Source organism: Pygocentrus nattereri, chromosome 11 (genome assembly GCF_015220715.1).
Source record: "Pygocentrus nattereri isolate fPygNat1 chromosome 11, fPygNat1.pri, whole genome shotgun sequence".
In the NCBI taxonomy this organism is placed as follows: Eukaryota; Metazoa; Chordata; class Actinopteri; order Characiformes; family Serrasalmidae; genus Pygocentrus; species Pygocentrus nattereri.
Window position 1 is genome coordinate 8,232,613 of NC_051221.1, and position 18,319 is coordinate 8,250,931.

The window sequence follows — 18,319 nt, forward strand, 5'->3', positions numbered from 1 at the left end:
TCCTGAGAGTATCCAGAGGGAGAAATATCCCTTAAAAGCAGAGGATTCTGCCCCAGGGCTGTGTATCAGAGGTCAAATCACTGTATCGGATGTTGTCGTTCACCAGGGGACAAGATAAAATGATGCGCTCCCACTGGGCTCTACATGTGTGTTTGCCTGTGAATGCTTCAGCCTGAGGACGGGGGGGGTTGGGATTTTCCTTGGGGTTAAAAGGGATTACATGAGGAAGTAGGGAAGTAAATGTTTACCTGATTGACCATTAACCAACAGATAAACAATTGCCCAGTGCTATCCGTTAAAAAGGGTTCAGTTCATTTCATTTACAGTAAATAACAGTTTCAATCTGAATAGGTGGGTTCATCGTTCAAGCTGAGGAATGCTTTTGAATTGTATGCATGACGGCACTATAGACGAATGGTTCTGCTAGCTAGGCTTACTAATAATGAAGTGTGCATCTAAAAATAGTAGCGTCAAAGACCACTCTGAGGACGATAGACCACTTTTTGAATGGCATATCATATCAAGCAAGCATCCATATGCAGAGGTGGGTAGTAACCAGTTACATTTACAAGTACATGTATGATGGATTTAGACTTACTGAGACTTACTTTACTGAGTTCATATTTAGGGACTAATTCCTTGGTAACACTTTCTGTGAATGTCACCTTCATCTATAAACACATTCATAACAGGTTATAATGCATTCATAAGGCATTCAAAACATGGCTGTAAGTATTTATAAAAGTGCATTACATGTTATAGCCATGCTTATTACACATTATGAATTGTTAACACGATGCACTGTAAGTACTGTTCATAATGAATTATAAGAGTTTATAAGCTGTATTTGTCCGCTCTAAGTAAAGTGACGTGTACTGGACTAAAGCCTCCTCCAGTGTTAAGAGTGAGGCTTCCAGTTGAAGTGTTGACTGAAGGATTTACTGAAACACTAAAACACACAATAAAGCTCATTACAGACTTCAGATGTCAGAGTTTAAACTAGTCCTGCCGTCAGAGTTTCACCCAATGTGGGAAAGTCAATGTACACCACTGGTAATGTGCACCACCATTAGCCTGGCCTCAACGTTACACTGCATATCCAACAGAACGCTAGCAGAAATGAGCATTACTGTACTGTAGCGTTACAGAGTGAAGGGTTCTAGCACTTGACGTTAGAACCAGTGAGGGAACAAGTTACAATGACAGCACTTTACTATCAGTCCTCTCCCTCTCCAGGCCTTCACTACACAGTAACTTCACAGCTCTGTGACTCAGAACTTAAGTCGTTTTTGATTTGATACGTTTGTACTTCTGTTCTTCTGAATCATTATTCTATTTATTTAAGAAACAATACTTTAAGATGAACAATACTTTCTACCCACCTCTGTCTATAAGCAATAAGACAGATGAGTATTTCGTCCATGTTCTCTGAGTTACAGCAGATTCTGTATATGAAAACAGATGCTGTGCGTTTGGGCCGTTCCACTCGTATGGAATTTGACTTTTAATTAGGAACATGTTACGTTAAAGGCACATTTGCTTCACTGCAGTTGCCAGGTTGGGTTGGTTTTGCCTGCAAATGCAGAGTCCAGGGCTAGGAGACTTTCCCCAAACCAAGAAACCACATTGAATCCAAGAGCCAAAACTCAGCACTGTTTAATGCATTTAAAGTCTGGTGGCTGATGTCAGAAATAAAGTGTAACACAAGAAATGCCATTATGAGCACAACATGTCTCCACACTGCAGTACTGCATAAGTACATGCAGCACATATATGACCAAGTGTCATTTATTTAACTTCCAGTCAGGCTGACCACTAAACACAGTCAAAGCAAAATAACTGAGAAACGTTTTCTAAATGGGGCACAATTAAAAGCGATGGAGAAACTGAGACCTCTAACAACCACCTGGAACACCTTTCTTTGGTGAAACTTGCATGCAACTTTTGTTGCCTGAAACTGACATGAAACCTAATTTCACTTTGGTTGCATGATGTAAAAGGACACAGATACATCAACAAAGATGTTCCTGGTGTTCTTAGAACAACGGACAGACCCCAACATCACTGAATGTGTTTGGGATCATTTGGATTGCGAGAAGCAGAAAGTGCAACAAACTTCTAAGACTGAACTTTGGAGGAGTGAAATAAAAAAATATGCCTGCAGATTCTACTTTTTTTCTGTCTAGGACCAATATAACACAACGAAGCAGTAACTGTCTTTCTGTTTTCTCTCTATCTTGTTCTTTTCCTCCCTCACTCTTTTTACATCCATCAAACCCGTTATGTCACTCTCTCCCCAAAGCTGAAACAACACTAGAGTGGCCTATAGAAATGCCCCATTACAACTGCACCCTGTGTGCAACGCACGCTATGACCTTAGAGCTGCTTTTAATGCTTTTCCCATCAGAGCAAAACTGAAAGCTCTCATGCAGGAGTGCGAAATGCCTCCCACCAGCCGACTGGTCATCTGAGTTTCTGATCGCAAATTCCTTCCAGTTAACTCATTTTAGCTTGTGCATTATGGTCAGTAGGTCCACGGCTGAGGCACAGCCAGGTCCATTACTGCATTAGAGCATCGAAAAATCAGCGATTTCACCTCAAGGAAGCAGATGTTGTGTTTAATGTGTGATGTTTAATGTTTAACAGGCTCTAAAGCTTGACCAGCGATTGCGTGGTGATCTGTTTCTAGCAAAATCAGTGACTCTTTCCTGATAATGACACATCCAGCCACACATATGAATCTATATGAGGTCAAATACTGACCCACGTCCCCCACTTGAGTCTAATGCTGGCTCTACGTGGTGAAACTTGCATGCCACTTTTGTTGCTTGACACTTACATAAAACCTAATTTCACTTTGGTTGCGTGATAAAAGTATCCTGAAACTCTCAATGTGGGGAGACAAGTTGCATGAAACAGCCAATCAAAACGCTTTTAACATCATAAATTTGTTCAATGACGTACGTTTAAATGCTTGAATTAACTATCAGTGGACAATAAAATAAAAGTTTATTGGTTTATTGGGCATTCAGAAGCAACATCCTATTTCAACCAACCCACAATCGTGTGTTGTCCTGGCTCAGGTTTTCTACCTGACTACCTGAGCAAGGACAACAAACATGAGCTTCTCAAAGCTAATGGTTCTGACAGCTAACCTGTGGCTGTGCCACCGTTTAGTCTTTTTAAACCTGCTCTTATTGTGACCTGCATTGCTAGATTAGTCAAGCTGTCCTCTCTTGATGCTGCCTAAGTTTAAGCAGAGCACAGATTCCTCTGGGATCCAAAACATGGAAATTATTTTCATAATTCAGTCCATAACAAAGTGCTTCTGGGACAGAATAAGCGATCTGGGGCAATTTAATGCACAGTCTTACCTGAGCAAGGTTTATTCCTTCTAAGATTGGTAACATGCTACCCAATCAAATTGAAAAATAATATCTATTAAGCCAACTATCTATTTAAGTTAAATTTAAGCACATATGAGCTTACAGGTGAAGTAACCCTGCCCTTAATCCTAACCCTAACCTTAACCTCAACACAAAGCCTAATCCTAATGCTCACCCTGGCCCTAATACTAACCCTAACCTTAACCTCAATCCAGAACCTAAACCTAAATCTCATATGTTCTTAACATGTTACTGAGAGTCTGTTGAGTGTCTGTTTAATCTAAAAGGACCACTCAAAATAGTGTCACCAAAGTGTTTCAGCACTTCAGCCACATTTAATGTGTTTTTTCCCCCAAATATGTTATTTTAGCAAATGTGCAGTAACTGTGCATTAAAATGTGCAGAAGTATGTTCTCAGTAGAGGATATGTTTACTCATTTTCAATTACAAAATCAACAAAAAACATGTCTTTTGACCAGGGGTGCCAAAACCTTTGCATATGACTGAATGTGGATAACAGCTTTAAAAAATTCTAGAAAGTCAAAAGTGCCTTAAATGTAGCTAAAAAGTTGCAGATAATTTATTCAGTGAACACTGTAAAAAACATGAGTGCCCAGATGTGTTGCATGCAACTTTGTGTCTGAATTGCTACACATAACTGCAAAGTTGTATGAAAATTATGTTGCATGCAACTCAGAACAACATCAACCACAACAACAAACGCACCCAACATAACCAATGAAGTTGTCTACACCAGTTGCCAGCTTTTGATGCATTGTGTTGCGTCGCTCTGAGCCTTTCAGTAACTATATATAGGATTTTAATACACCCACATACACATAATCTAAGCCGTTTATTCTTCTGGGTTGCAAGGAGAGCTGGAGCCTATGCCAGCCGTCACTGGGCGGAAGGCAGGACCACCCTGGACAGGTTGCCAGTACAGCACAGGGCAGGCTTTTAGTAGAAAGTAATAATTTGGAGAGAAATTTTTAGAGGAAGTTAGAAGTAAATAAATACAGCTTGTACAAATGAGTAGATACAACTGAGCTGCCCCACACAATAACATAGCTAGGATACTTACACATTTTAAAGTCTCAAGCTATTTTCTATTATATTAAGCTATTATAGTTCTGGGGTTTGTTTTTGACTTGATGCACTAGCCTGAAGTTTCCAGTGTATACATCTTAAAGGCGGTGCAACATGATGTGATACTACATTGGAATGTAGTATCTTGTTAGGACACCATGTAAGTGTCCCGGCTCCGGAGTTTCCCTGTCCTGCAGATTATGGTGTTATCCCTGCTGTAACACATCCACTTCAACTGAATCATGTTGGTTAGAGCATGGAAAACGCCAGAACATCCAGGCCAGGGCATTGTACTATTTTGATTCTACACAATAAACAAGATATCAGAGTAAACATTTACTTGTTTTGCGTGCCGGGCGGTTGCTGCTGGAGGTCAGGACTGGCTTCACTTTGACCCAGCTGTGCTTTTCTTTCTCCTTCTCCCAGCCATGAGGGCTAGTCCTGTCGCCGCTGTCCACACAGGAGATCACCTCATCTCTGGCTTTCTCCGTCAGGGTCATGGCTCCAAGCCCGGTCCAGCTGACCCCTCTACTGATGGGGTCGTGCCCCCTCTCCATCCCTTCCTCCTGCCCTGGGGCTGACGGTGTTCAGCACGGGCAGTTTTAAGTGTTTAAAAGCAAAGAGGTCTGAGGAGTCCCGTTTGCCTGCTTGCCTAGGCTTGACCGCTTGTGTTTGATTGAAGGTGGCCCACAAGGGAGGGGGTTTTCAGCTCTTCGGACTTTGTCCTGTCCTCAAGACCCACAGGAAGGATCAAAAGGTGTGGCTTCAGTTCTCCATCTGCCAGCAGGTTTCTCTCTGGAGTAATCCGTCTGAGGAGACAGAGAAGTGTTGAAAAGCCACGCTTTCACTTTGCTTTCTACTCCCCACAATATTACTCAAGCTCTATCTGGACCGTCCTGTGAGACTCCCTCTCTTTCTTTCTCTGATGCACCCTGGATCGGTTCCCATGGACGAGAGCCAAGAATATTTCACAATTGCGATCAGATCCGCCACAGGCTGAAACACCATCCACTGTTCTGTTCGGGTCTGTTTTCCTTCAGTGATCCAGACATTTCTCTTCCTCTCTTTCTTCTCCCACCCCTTTTAGTGTAGCACAACGTCCAGGAGGCTGGCTGTGGCTCTCGAAAGACACGTGCACGCCCCTCGCTTGAAATGTTTCAACAATGCCTGAAAAGAAGGGCAGCGTTTGGTAGCTTCCTGTAATTTCTTTAGGGCAAGAAACCACAATTCAGTTGAAAGGTCGTCCAGACTTTGCTGAATGTCACTGTTGAAGAGACCCTTATTTCATCAAGGATTTATTGTTCTTTATGCGTATGTTAGTATTATAAACAGATTCCTGACGTTGTAATCCCCCTGTTTCCTCGCAGTGCTGACAGATTCGCCCTGGGTGGCTTCATCAAGCTCTGTGTTCTTGCAGTCAGCGCCGGAGTTGATGGCAGGTTTATTTGTTCTGTTCAGATTAGGTCCGAGGAGATGAGGCTGCTCAGGAAAAGCAAATGGCTTATCCAGACTGAATGTGTCTTGACTTCTTCTTGATGATCCTAGAACTCCCACTACTGCAGGGGCACCAGGGGCTGGAGCTGCTGAGATGGCTTCCTCTCGTCGACTCCCACCTGAAACAGAAAAAAATGAATCAGAATGCAGGACGTGCTATAAAGAGTCCTACGTATGCAACCATGTGGTGAGGAAGATGCAGCTTGGCTTTGTACTCAGCTAAAGGAGGGACATTTCCTTTGGTTTTATTAATATTCTTCTAATCATCTGTGGAAGCAACGCCCCTCCCAGTGAATTATTATTGGAAAGAATGAGCCAAATTTCCTACTTGTGAAATGCAGCAATGCCAAAGTCATTTTTCTTTCGACTAATCTTCAGGGAGAAGGAAAGGGTGGCAAAGGCAACTAGGTGTTTCCTAATTGGGGGCTGAAATGTGATAAAGCCCTGTTCCTCAAGCAGGAAAGCAGGGAGGGTTCGAACGCTTTAGGGGTGTCAGCACCTGGAAATATCCCAAGAATGTGCACTCATGCTCTGTTCTGAGTCTGTACTACTGCATAAGCTTTTGTGCAATGGAAAGCCACAAACTGAACCAGGTCCAGGCAGAGTTTCAAGGTAAAAAAGAAAAAGAAAAAACAATCTGCAGGGCGTAAATCACCTCTAACCTATGCTGGCCTGTGTCTCTTGTATCCTGTGGAACGACAGCCTGAAGGCATGTGAAGTGAAGAGCCACTATTTGTCACAATCACTGCCTCTCACTCCAGTGGAGAACCACTCAGAGCCTTTTACGCCTTCAGCCAAATGAATTCTGAGAAATAATAAGAAAATGTGTGCCTGCTGTATTTAAACTCTGCAACTATACTCACGTTTTAATGTTAAGTTTTGGTGGGATGTTCAAAACTTCAAATGTCCAACAGAAAACTGTTCACTTAGGATTTTTAAAATTTGGTATCTTAATAGATTCATCCACGTGAGGTTTTTCCACTGGTTAGGCCTTCAGGAGCTGGACCAAAGGCCTATTATGTTGGATGAATCTCATATGGGCCCAAATGTGGTCGTCACTCTCACAACTTCTATAACATTTACTGTTTCAGTAGTTATCAAATAGGACACTGACGTTCTTAAAAAACAGCTGATCCTAAATATGTACATGTTTCTAGGTATAGATATATAACTTTTGCATTGTCATATGGATGCTCTTCAAACTTACACTTTAAAAAGGTTTAGAAAAGGTTCACAAAGTTCTTCAAAGCAGTAGTTCGTAAATCGGTCCGCTGGGACCACAAAACGATCCACATTTTTGCTCCAACTGAAGTTACAGTAGATCTGGGAGATTAAATCTGGACGTCCCTGAAAACCAATACTTGACGGGATCACCAATAGAAACTTTCTCTAGGGACCCTTTTAGCCAACGTTACTTTTATGAGTGTAGTAAATGAACAATAAGCCTTGAGATAAAAATGGGTTCAAGAGGCTAACTAATATTTAGGAACTGAGAGCAAATGGACCAATTATTTTTTTTATTTACAATGGATGGAACCATTTTAGTGAGGAAAAAACATCACTCCAGGCCTTCTAACCAGGTTTCAGTCAGTCATTAAAAAAGGAAGACAGCTCTACGCCAGTGCTCTTCACTGAATGAGTGTAAATCTGCTAAATACAAGGTAAAAAATATATGTTAATGTCTGATACAAGCTTCAAATCAAACATGGAATGTCTTTTACAAGAGCCAAACATTCACAGTTAATCTAGGCCAAAAAAATATTTAATGTGAATTTGTGGTAGCTCAGCATGAACGTACTATTGCAATCCCAAAGAGGTGCTAGCAGTAATTGGTATATCATAGATGAGTTTTCTTTGTCTTTGACTTTTGAGTTCTGACATTTATGGCCTGAACTGAAGGCGTAGCTCTAAAAGTCACAGTTTGCCACTGTTTCACATGCAGTTAAAACCTATTACAGCCTACACAGAGACAAATTCCCTCTTCTGCTCCTGATGGCTCTTGTTCTTGCAGAGATCAGACACATCTCCCTCCCTACGCCTCCGTCCTTTGCTTCGTGATGACAGCCCTAAATTAAAGACAATTGACTCAAACAAACCCACTTGTCTACAATGGCCTTCAGATCAATGCTCTCTGTCACGATACCACAGCGAAAAACAGCTGCATTGTTTAGATTTGCTATCAGGAGATGGGTCCTTTGATGGTAGCCATTAACGTTTATCACTTCCAGGCAAGTTCAAGAGCTGCTGCTGCATTCAATCCAGCCAGTTTGGACCACTATACTCATTAAAAACAGGGTTCTGAAAGGAATATGTTTGGGGTTATGGAGTTCAGGATGCAACCAAAAGGCTCTCTAGTGTTTTGAATTATTTCTTTTGGTTCTTAACTCTTCAAAGGACCATGCCAAGACAGCAAGGCCTGCAACAGTACATGAAGGAAATTTCAGTGCAGCCGCTACTACAATGCACTACAACCATAACCACAAGGTCACGGGTTCAGATATCTTCAGCATCAAAGGAACAGGATTAAATATCAAAGGCCTGCAGGTTCTAAAGTACCTTCCGCAGTACTCCTATCATTATGACCTAAATTAGGCATGCTGTAAGGAAAAGATGATACAGTACAGTGGACCCCAACCCTGCTCCATTCTATCCTGCAGGGTTTAGCTCCAACCACATCCGCCCCAGCAAAACACTGTCTTTAGATGATCTTGGCTGGCTGGATCAGGTGCGTTAGTGCAGGTGTGAAACGTCCACAAGGGTAATTCAGTTTTATTTATATGGTGCGTTTCATACCAGACGTGTCCAAAAGTGGTTTTGCAAATGTGGTTGCAGTTCTGTAATGAGTGTCAAAGTGGAAATGTCAGGAGGAAAAACTCTCTAAGAGCATAAAGAAAACTGAGAAAAAACAAGACTCAGAAGGAAAAACTCTCTAGGAGCATGAGGAACACTGAGAGGAACCGAGACTTAAAAAGAGAACGTCACTAAGAGCATGAAGAACACTGAGCAGATCCAAGACTCAAAAGGAGAAATTCACCAGGAGCAGGAACACTGAAAGGAACCAAGACTCAAAAGAAGAAGCTCTCTAAGAGCATGAGGAAGAACCACTGAGAGCAACTACTTAAGAGGATGAAGAACACTGAGAAAGGCCAAGACTCAAAACGAGAAACTCTTAAAGGCATGAGGTAGAACATCTGAGAGGACCTAAGACTCAAATGGAGAAACTATCTAAAACCATGAGGAACACTGAGAGGAACCAAGACTTAAAAGGAGAATCTCACTAAGAACATGAAGAACACTGAGCAGATATTCTTCAGGCTGGTTCTATATGAAACCTCTTTGAAAACACCTTTTCTTACAATGTCAAGCAACCCTTTTGGGTGCTATGTAGAACCCTTTTCAAAGAGGTTCTGTATGGAACCATCTATAGCACATTCATGCACATTCTCTGTCAATCTGAATCTCCCCTCCCTTTCATGATGGATAGAACTCTTTAACCATGCCAAGGGTTCTTTGAGTGTTCATGGTTCTATATAGAACCTTTCTTTTTACTAAAGAACCCTTGAAGAACCCTCTTTTTTAAGAGTGTAGAGACTATTGTCACACTGCTGTAGGAGGCGAGGAGGCATGTTGACACCAGATTTAGCAACTTTTAAACCTCTCACTGGCACTGCTATCATGTAGAGAACCATTTAGTACCAGGTGGGAACCTTTCAGGTTCTTTATACAAACTGTCCCATTCAAACAATGACCAAATATGGTTCCCTGGTGCCGCGCCAAAGCTCTACCTGTAGAGTTTCGCTTGAAGAGTTTGTGCCAAAGTACCCGTATCAGCTCACATCGGCAGAGCGATTAGGGAAACAGCAGATGGTGATCACTCATCTTGAAGTATTCTGAGTGTGACTGTTATCAGGTGTGCAGAGCGCGCACACACACACACACACACGTCTTTTCAGTGAGGTAAGCTGTTTGCTCTCCTCCGCTGCTCTCCAGCTATTTGTTTTTCCTTTGCACTCATTAGTTGACGCTGAACGCTGCCAAACTGCTCCAGGCCTCAACCAGTATGAGCCCATTTACTGCGGCTAATGAGTTGGTCCTCGTGATTTATGGGCCTTTACACTGTGATTGTGATTCAAAGTCTCTCTCTCTCTCTCTCTCTCTCTCTCTCTCTCTCTCTCTCTCTCTCTCTCTCTCTCTCTCTCTCTCTCTCTCTCTCTCTCAGTGATGAGCTAAGTAGCAGTTGTCTCTGAGACAGTGAGTGATGCTGCTTCCAGAATCTCCCCGACCTATTACAGCCTGCTGGGCCTGGATCTCTCTCTCTCCCTCTCTCAGTCACTCTCTTTCTCTATCTCTCTCTCACTCACTGTCCCATTCACTTTCTCACTCACTCACTCTCTCATCATCTCTCTTTCTCTCTCACTCTCTCTCTGTCTCTATCTCATCATCTCTTTCTCTCTCACTCTCTCTCTGTCTCCATCTCTCATTCACTCGCCCTCTCACTCTCCTTCTCTTGCGGTCTCACTCCCTTTCTCACTCTCTCTCACTCTCTCTCCCCCACTCATCATCTCACTTTCTCACTCTCTCATTCTCTCTCACTCACTCAATATATCTCACTTGCTCTCTCTCTCTCACTCCCTCACTCACTCTCTCATTCTCTCTCTTACTCAATATCTGTCGCGCTCTCTCTTTCTTTCTCACACTCTCACTCACTCACTTTCACTCGTCCACAACCTGCTCTCTCTTTCTCTCCCACTCTCTTTCCCTGTTTTCTCTCTCTCATGTCTCTTTCTTTCTCTTTCTTTCCTCGTTGGTTCATTCATTGTCTCTCACACACTTTTTCTTTCTTATTTTTTCATTCTCTCTCTATTTCTCCCTCACCCTAGTTGTTTTCTTTTGCCCATCTATCTCTCTTTCTCCTTCTTACTCTTTCTCTAACCAGTAATGTTTCTTTCTTTCTTGCATTCTTTGTCTGTTTTTTTTTTGTTTTATTGCTTTTCATGGCCCCTCTCTCTCTCTCTCTCTCTCTCTCTCTCTCATACAAAGGCTCTTTTAAGCACCTGTAAGTGCCCTGAAAAATAATTTGGGGCTTGTTCTCTATGATCGGCATTCCTTCAGAGTAATGTTCAGCGAGCTCGTCGTGGCCGACGTGCCTCAGCTTGTGTGTGTTAGTGACAGACAACCAAAACACCGTCAGCAGAAAGTCTGTGCTAATTCTACTCAGAAGAGATTAGATTTGGATAATATATCCTCCCAAATCCACTCTCAGAAATAAAGGTACTAAACTGTCACTGTCTTGTCACTGGGGTGGAACCCTTAAGGGCACATCTCAGTGCCTTGAGTCAGTGATCATAACTGTACCATAATACCGTAATCCACTGAAATGATCTGTTCTGAGCTGTACTGACTCCCCCCCCCCGCCTCGCCTCCAGGCTTTTTATTTCACTGTTCTGTATTAAAACATTCGGTTATGAAAAGATACAAATCTGTACTTTTCACGTGGAAAAAGCGTATTTAAGGTTCACAATCGGACCTTAAAGCCACTGCTGTGCCTTTGAGGGAACATTTGCATTGTTTATACCTTTGTAAACAAACGATTTAAGTCCACAGAACCTTAATTTCTAACAGCACACATAACTTATATATTAGCTTCATTTTCCTTAGCAAGTGGCCTTTAACAGTACTGAATAATGTCTGAAGATGAATGATTAATCATGTATTAATTAATAATTGTGCATTCCCGTTGCTAAAGCAACCCGAACCAGCATGAGCACCATCTGGTTAATATCCACACACTTTTGCATATTAGTGTTGTAGTTGCTGAGGAGCTCGTAGAGCCTGATTCTTTATTGTAGTTACTGAATAATAAGATGTCCAGTCCAGACCAGACAGCCCTTCCAATTTGGTCCTGATACAGGTTTCGGTTGTTGCTTGTATAATCTTCCTAGGAAAACATTGACCAATGAAATGGGATGCTTTTGAGCAGAGGCAGGTCACCAAGCCCAATGCCAAGAGGGGTATAAAGCCCCCCAGCACTGGGCTTTGGAGTAGTTGAACGTGTTCTCTGGAGTGATGGAGCTCCATCTAGTACCTTTGGGATGAGCTGGAGTGTCCAGAACATCAGAACCTGACCTCACTGATGCTCTCATGGTTGAATGCAACCAAGTCCTCACAGTAATGTTCCAACATCTAGCGTAAAGTCTTCCCAGAAGAGTTGAGGCTGTTACGGCAGCAAAGGAGGCACCAACTGCCATTTAATGGCCTTGATTTCAGAAGAAATGCTGAACGAAACACTTTTGATTATAGAACGCAAGTGTTTAGATTAGCGTCTGAATATACATCTGCAGTTTAAAGGGTTAACAGTACCTCGTCTAATCCCGCAGGTGAAGGAGCGGTGAGGTGGAGCAGAGCCAGATGCCTAGCAGCCCGCTGCCGTCTGCAGCTCAGCGGCTGATGTATAAGTCATTACTCATTGCGGTCGCTAAGATACGGCCGCACCGGATACATACTCTATTGACTCTCCTGTTACTGAGCACCACTGCTCAGCTCCAGCACAGCAACCACACAAAGACCAACCCCACTTTTTACTGACCTGAGAACACACTTTTCTTAGAGTAAAAAGAAGGAAACACAACCTCTGCAGCAAAACCTGCAACAGATTATATACAGTTACATTATATTTGATGCACTTAAAAAAGTAGGAAAGAAACACCCTTCTGAGTCAGCACTTAGTAACACCCACACCGGCAGATATCACAGCTTGCAAACACTTTCTGCATCCAGCCTGCACTCTTTCTATTCCTGTTTAGGAATTTTCACCCACGCTTCCCTGCAGAATGCTCATAGTTCTTCGCTATTCTCAGGCCTCGGGGTTTCTGAGGGCCATTCTACATCTTGCGTTTCTTAATGAGGTTCATGGTGGATGTTTCGTTGCACTTATACATTGCATTTTATTATAATTGCACTGTTTACTGTATTGTATCGTATTTTAGTGTAGTGTAGTGTATTGTATCGTATTGTACTGTATTGTAGTGTTTTGTAGTGTATTGTATCGTATTGTATTGTACTGTATTGTATCGTATTGTACTGTATTGTAGTGTATGGTATCGTATTGTATTGTATTGTATTGTAGTGTATTGTATCGTATTGTAGTGTATTGTAGTGTATTGTATCGTATTGTATTGTATTGTAGTGTATTGTAGTGTATTGTATCGTATTGTACTGTATTGTAGTGTATTGTATCGTATTGTATTGTAGTGTATTTTAGTGTATTGCACTGTGTTCAACTCTGTTCCTTTCTCTCTGTATCTACAGTGACTTGTTTCTAGCAGAATCTGAGCTCAGGACCGTCTTTCTCTCTAACCTACTGGTAACCAGCAAAGATATTTTCTCTAGACAGACAAAGCACGTCTAGTAAGTCACTCTAGATAAGAGCGTCTGCTAAATGCTGTAAATGTAAATGTAATTGTTTTGGGTCACTGTCCTGCTGTAGAACCATTTTCATTTCTTTCCTTCTTCAGTTTCTTGATTGACTGTGTCTCATTTGTTTCGAGACTTTGCTGATGTTTAGTGGAATCCATTCGTCCATCTACATGTGCAATGTTTCCAGTGCCTCTCTCAGAAATAAAGGTACTGTACTGTCACTTGGGTGGGACCAATCTTGTCCCTTGGTTGGTACCTTCAAGGGTACGTCTCAGTACCTTTAGTCGGGGAACATAACTGTACCATAATCCAGCTGAAATTCTATTTTCTAAACTGTACTGACTCCACACCCCCACCTCGTCTCCAGGTTTTCTATTTGTACTTTATATGTGCTTTTCACCTGGAAAAAAGTATTTAAGGTACATAGTTGGACCTTAAAACCATTTTGTTGTACTTTTGAGGGAACATTTACATTGTTAGTACAAAAATGTAGCTGCACAGAACCTTTATTTCTAACAGTGTGCTATTGGCTACCACACAACCTTAAAGAATAAAAGGACCACTTCCATGTTTAACAGTTGGCACGGTGTTCTTTTCATCAAATGCTGCCTCCTTTTTCCAAAGCATATTTTTGGTGGTTCTGGCCAAAGAGTTCTATTTTTACTTCTTCACTTGTTTTCAAAATGTCTCTAGTTTGCCTAGATGTTGTTTTGCATACTTCAGATGATCACCTTTGTGAGAAGGTCACAGGTATTGTTTCCTTCTAATGACTTTTAAATGCAGATGTTTATACAAGCAATGCTGCACAGCAGACTGGTGCAAGATCACTCCTGCATCACTAAGCCTTCTGCAGGTTCTTTGTTGCCATGTGGGGGTTTTGCTTTGCCTTTCAGGTCAGCACATGAGCAGTTCTATCTGAAAGTTTTCTCCATCTTCTAGATCTTGCCTTGATTTTCACAGTTACCCTTAAGAGGCATTTCTTAATGGCATTTCGGACAGTGGAAATTAGAAGCTTTGATATATGTTTTATAACCTTCTGCTGCCATGTAGGCATCAGTTAGCTTCATTATCACATCCTCAGCCAGCTGCTTGGAGGAGCCAGTGGATGTTGAGTTAAGTTAAGTGATACTTTAAGTTTGAAGGGTCAAGGAATTTATAATTCTGCTCTGGACTTTCCATCAGCGGACAATTCCTGACCCACCTAATGGGTCCTAACCCGTCAATTCAGTCCTAACAAGTCAGAGACTTTCCAAACATTTCAACAAGTTGAACAAATTTAAAGAAACTGTGCATTAACATTCGAACAACTTCAAAAATCAACAAAATACGTCATTTGGCCAAGGGACCCAAACTTATTACAGGTGTATATAAATGCATTAAACTATTCTGTTATACATGTTAATATATTTGCAAATAATTAGTATATACCTGTAAAAAAGAAGATATTTTAGATGATGTCCATAATGATTAATAGAGCTTTAGATGATTATTTACTAACCGCATGACTTTATAGTTCAACTGATATTACCAATGCCTCATATTTTTAAAACATCAATCATATTTCTAACTTGACTAGATTAACACATTATATTTCCCATCAATTAATAACGTCACATTTGTCCCACAGCCCTGAAACATTCAATAAAATACCTAAAACTACTTTTATTGTTTAAATTAAAGTACTATAATCAATGCAAGATCAGATATTGTTGTAAAATAACACAAAATTATTAATATTGCAAGTAATTCTAAAGGTTTGAAGACAAGCAGCTTCTAACACACCCAGCCAACAAACAAAGAGGCAACACAGACATCCCAAGTGCTTTTGACTGACCTCAGAGCAGATGCAGAGCACAGGGAAGATGAAGGAGCTACCCAGTCATTCGCTGATCTGAGATCAGGCGTAATCCCAGCCTAAACAGCTCAGGGAGTTGAGCGCAACATTCTGGCCTGATAACATTTATTAGAGAACATTCCTCCTGGTTACAGTCACAGGCACTCATCACATATGACTAAAGCACAGGCGTTAAACTTCCCCAGGTGAGTCAGGGCTGCTCAGAGCACAGTTAACCCAGTGTCTGATAGACCGCATGCAGATGAGACCCCGAACACAGACAGAACGGCTTCATTATCGGCTTCAGCAGATCATAGTAATAACGGATAAAGTCAGCAGACGCTCTCAGACTCACCTGTGCTCTCCTGCGGCTCGGTGTGTGGAAATGTGTGCGTGTGACAGCCGCTGCGTACGGCCCCTTTTCAGACCCTCCCTCTGTTCTCCTCCTCTTTTCTCTCTCCCTCTGCCTCTCTCTCTCTCTCTTTCTCTATCACCCACTCCCTTTTCTCTCTCTCTTCTTCTTCTCTCTCTCTCTCTCTCTCTTTTGTTCTCTATCGTTCTCCCTCTTGCATTCTATCATTCTTTCACTCTCTCCGTCATTCTCTCTTTCCCTCCTCCATTCTCTCCCTCTCGACTCGTCCCCGCTCCCATTCTCTGTCTCCGAGAGAAAGGGGGAAAGGGGGGTGTGGACTAGTTGGAAAGCACAGAAGGTTCTTTGTCTGGCCCTCCTTTTCATATGGTTTCCTTCAAGTGTTCATACTGAACACATTATGCCATTATGTATTTTCATATTTAACGTATAGAGTCACTCCCTCACCTCTTCCCCGAGAATCTGTTCCACTTGGCTCTTTTCAGAAATGCACCAGACCCTCTGAGAATATAAATAAATCCAAATAACTGTAGCGCTAAAACTGCTTTACTGTATACAGTTGAGAGTCTTCACTTCAGCTATAAATGTCAAAAACGCAGTAAAAATAAACAAAAAACAAGAAAAATGCACCTCTACAATAACACTAAGTTATGCTAGCATCCATATGGGATTTCTCATAATATGTTAGCGCTAAACTAACACTGGTGCACATGAGCATATTTTGGAGATTTGAATTTTGCATAAGACATTAAAATACATATTTACCAATGTTTGATAAGAACTCTTTCAGTGAAGATTCCGGACGTAGAGCTGCTGCGGTTCCATTCCAGCAACTGACTGAAACCTGGTTAGACTACAGCTCGCATTCACAGACAATATCTAGAACCTCTATAAGGAATAGAGTGATGCTTTTTCTTTAGTTCCACCCATTTGTGAATCAGCGCATGGTCGGTTGATTCCACTGTGAGTGTCTAGTTATGGTGGTAGGTAATCTGCTGTGTTAGGCCTTCTGTTCAGCTCCTGAAGCCCTAACCAATGGGAGAGCTTGCTTGGCGGTATTCACAGAGATTCTACAGAGCAATTGACCCTGATTGGGCAGTTTTCCACTGGGCATTTCAAGAATTTGAATAAGCACATACAACAAACATAATAACTCTTTTAAATAAAATACAGGCGTGTATTTTTTTAGTTCCTAGAACTCATGAAGGCCTAGAAGTTACAATACTGATCTAATATGCACCTTGTTATAATCAGTCATATGCAAAGGTTTGAGTGAATTAAATGGCATGTTTTATTTATTTTCTACATAAAAATAACACATATCATCCCATAGGGAACAAACTTAGTTTCATTTTCTGCTAATTTTTGTGCACAAGTTGCATTTCTTTGCTAAGATTAAAAATATATAAAATGTGCCAATAACTTTAATGTGTTTAATTTTTTTCCAATGTGCTCAGCAAATAAACAGTAATTGTGCATTAAAATGTGCAGAAGTGTGTCCTCTGTAGAAGATGTGTTAACTTTCATATGTGACTGTATGTCTTGCATTACTGCATTCACCATCTATGTTTTAGGTAATTTTATGCATCTTTGGCAGCACTTAGTATGTCTGTTCTATGCCTATCCAAGGTCTTCAGTTAGGTAAAGTAAAAGTCAGAGGAGGAAAACGGAATGGGGAATTGATATATATGTGAGGAAACGTGCCCTAAAGTGGCCCCAGAGTGCAGAGAGCTGTGTTTAGACTCCGTCTGATTGTTATGAATTATAAGAGTAGCCAGTGAAGGCTCTGATTACTCCCTCCTGTGAGTTTCAAATGGAGGCAAAAAGGCATGGGACAAAAAGCCTGTACAGATGGCTTTCACATGCATTTAGTCTGATGGACTCCAAGTGGGGAAAGACCAAAGTGGGACAAAACCTGAGCTGATTCCTGAGGCTGTTTCTGCCCAAAGCTTCATGTTTCTTTTTGTCTTTTATTAGAAACACCCACCTTGTGCTTCCACTCACTGGCCACTTTATTAGAAACACCTCCCTTGTGCTTCCACTCACTGGTCACTTTATTAGAAACACCTACCTTGTGCTTCCACTCACTGGCCACTTTATTAGAAACACCTCCCTTGTGCTTCCACTCACTGGTCACTTTATTAGAAACACCTACCTTGTGCTTCCACTCACTGGCCATTTTATTAGAAACACCTACCTTGTGCTTCCACTCACTGGCCATTTTATTAGAAACACCCACCTTGTGCTTCCACTCACTGGTCACTTTATTAGAAACACCTACCTTGTGCTTCCACTCACTGGCCATTTTATTAGAAACGCCTACCTTGTGCTTCCACTCACTGGCCACTTTATTGGAAACGCCTACCTTGTGCTTCCACTCACTGGCCACTTTATTGGAAACGCCTACCTTGTGCTTCCACTCACTGGCCACTTTATTAGAAACGCCTACCTTGTGCTTCCACTCACTGGCCACTTTATTAGAAACGCCTACCTTGTGCTTCCACTCACTGGCCACTTTATTAGAAACGCCTACCTTGTGCTTCCACTCACTGGCCACTTTATTAGAAACGCCTACCTTGTGCTTCCACTCACTGGCCACTTTATTAGAAACACCCACCTTGTGCTTCCATTCACTGGGCGCATTACTTGAAACACCTACCTTGTGCTTCCACTCTTACTGGTCACTTTATTAGAAACACTTCCCTTCTACTTCCACTTACTGGCCACTGTATT

General features: G+C 41.7%; 1 protein-coding gene and 1 long non-coding RNA gene across 2 annotated transcripts in view; one reads left to right on the top strand and one right to left on the bottom strand.

The window, feature by feature from the left end:
• LOC108436840 (synaptopodin) overlaps window positions 1–15,725 on the bottom strand; it is a 39,741-nt gene extending 24,016 nt beyond the window's left edge. The window contains exons 1-2 of the mRNA XM_017713549.2: window positions 15,572–15,725; window positions 4,813–6,085 (exon numbers count right to left, since the gene is read on the bottom strand). Coding sequence (XP_017569038.1) covers window positions 4,813–5,029 — 217 coding nt within the window. The 5' untranslated portion in view covers window positions 5,030–6,085; window positions 15,572–15,725. The remainder of the gene's footprint in view (window positions 1–4,812; window positions 6,086–15,571) is intronic.
• Window positions 1–18,319, top strand: part of LOC108436841 — a 44,573-nt gene that overhangs the window by 4,879 nt on the left and 21,375 nt on the right. The window lies entirely within an intron of this gene.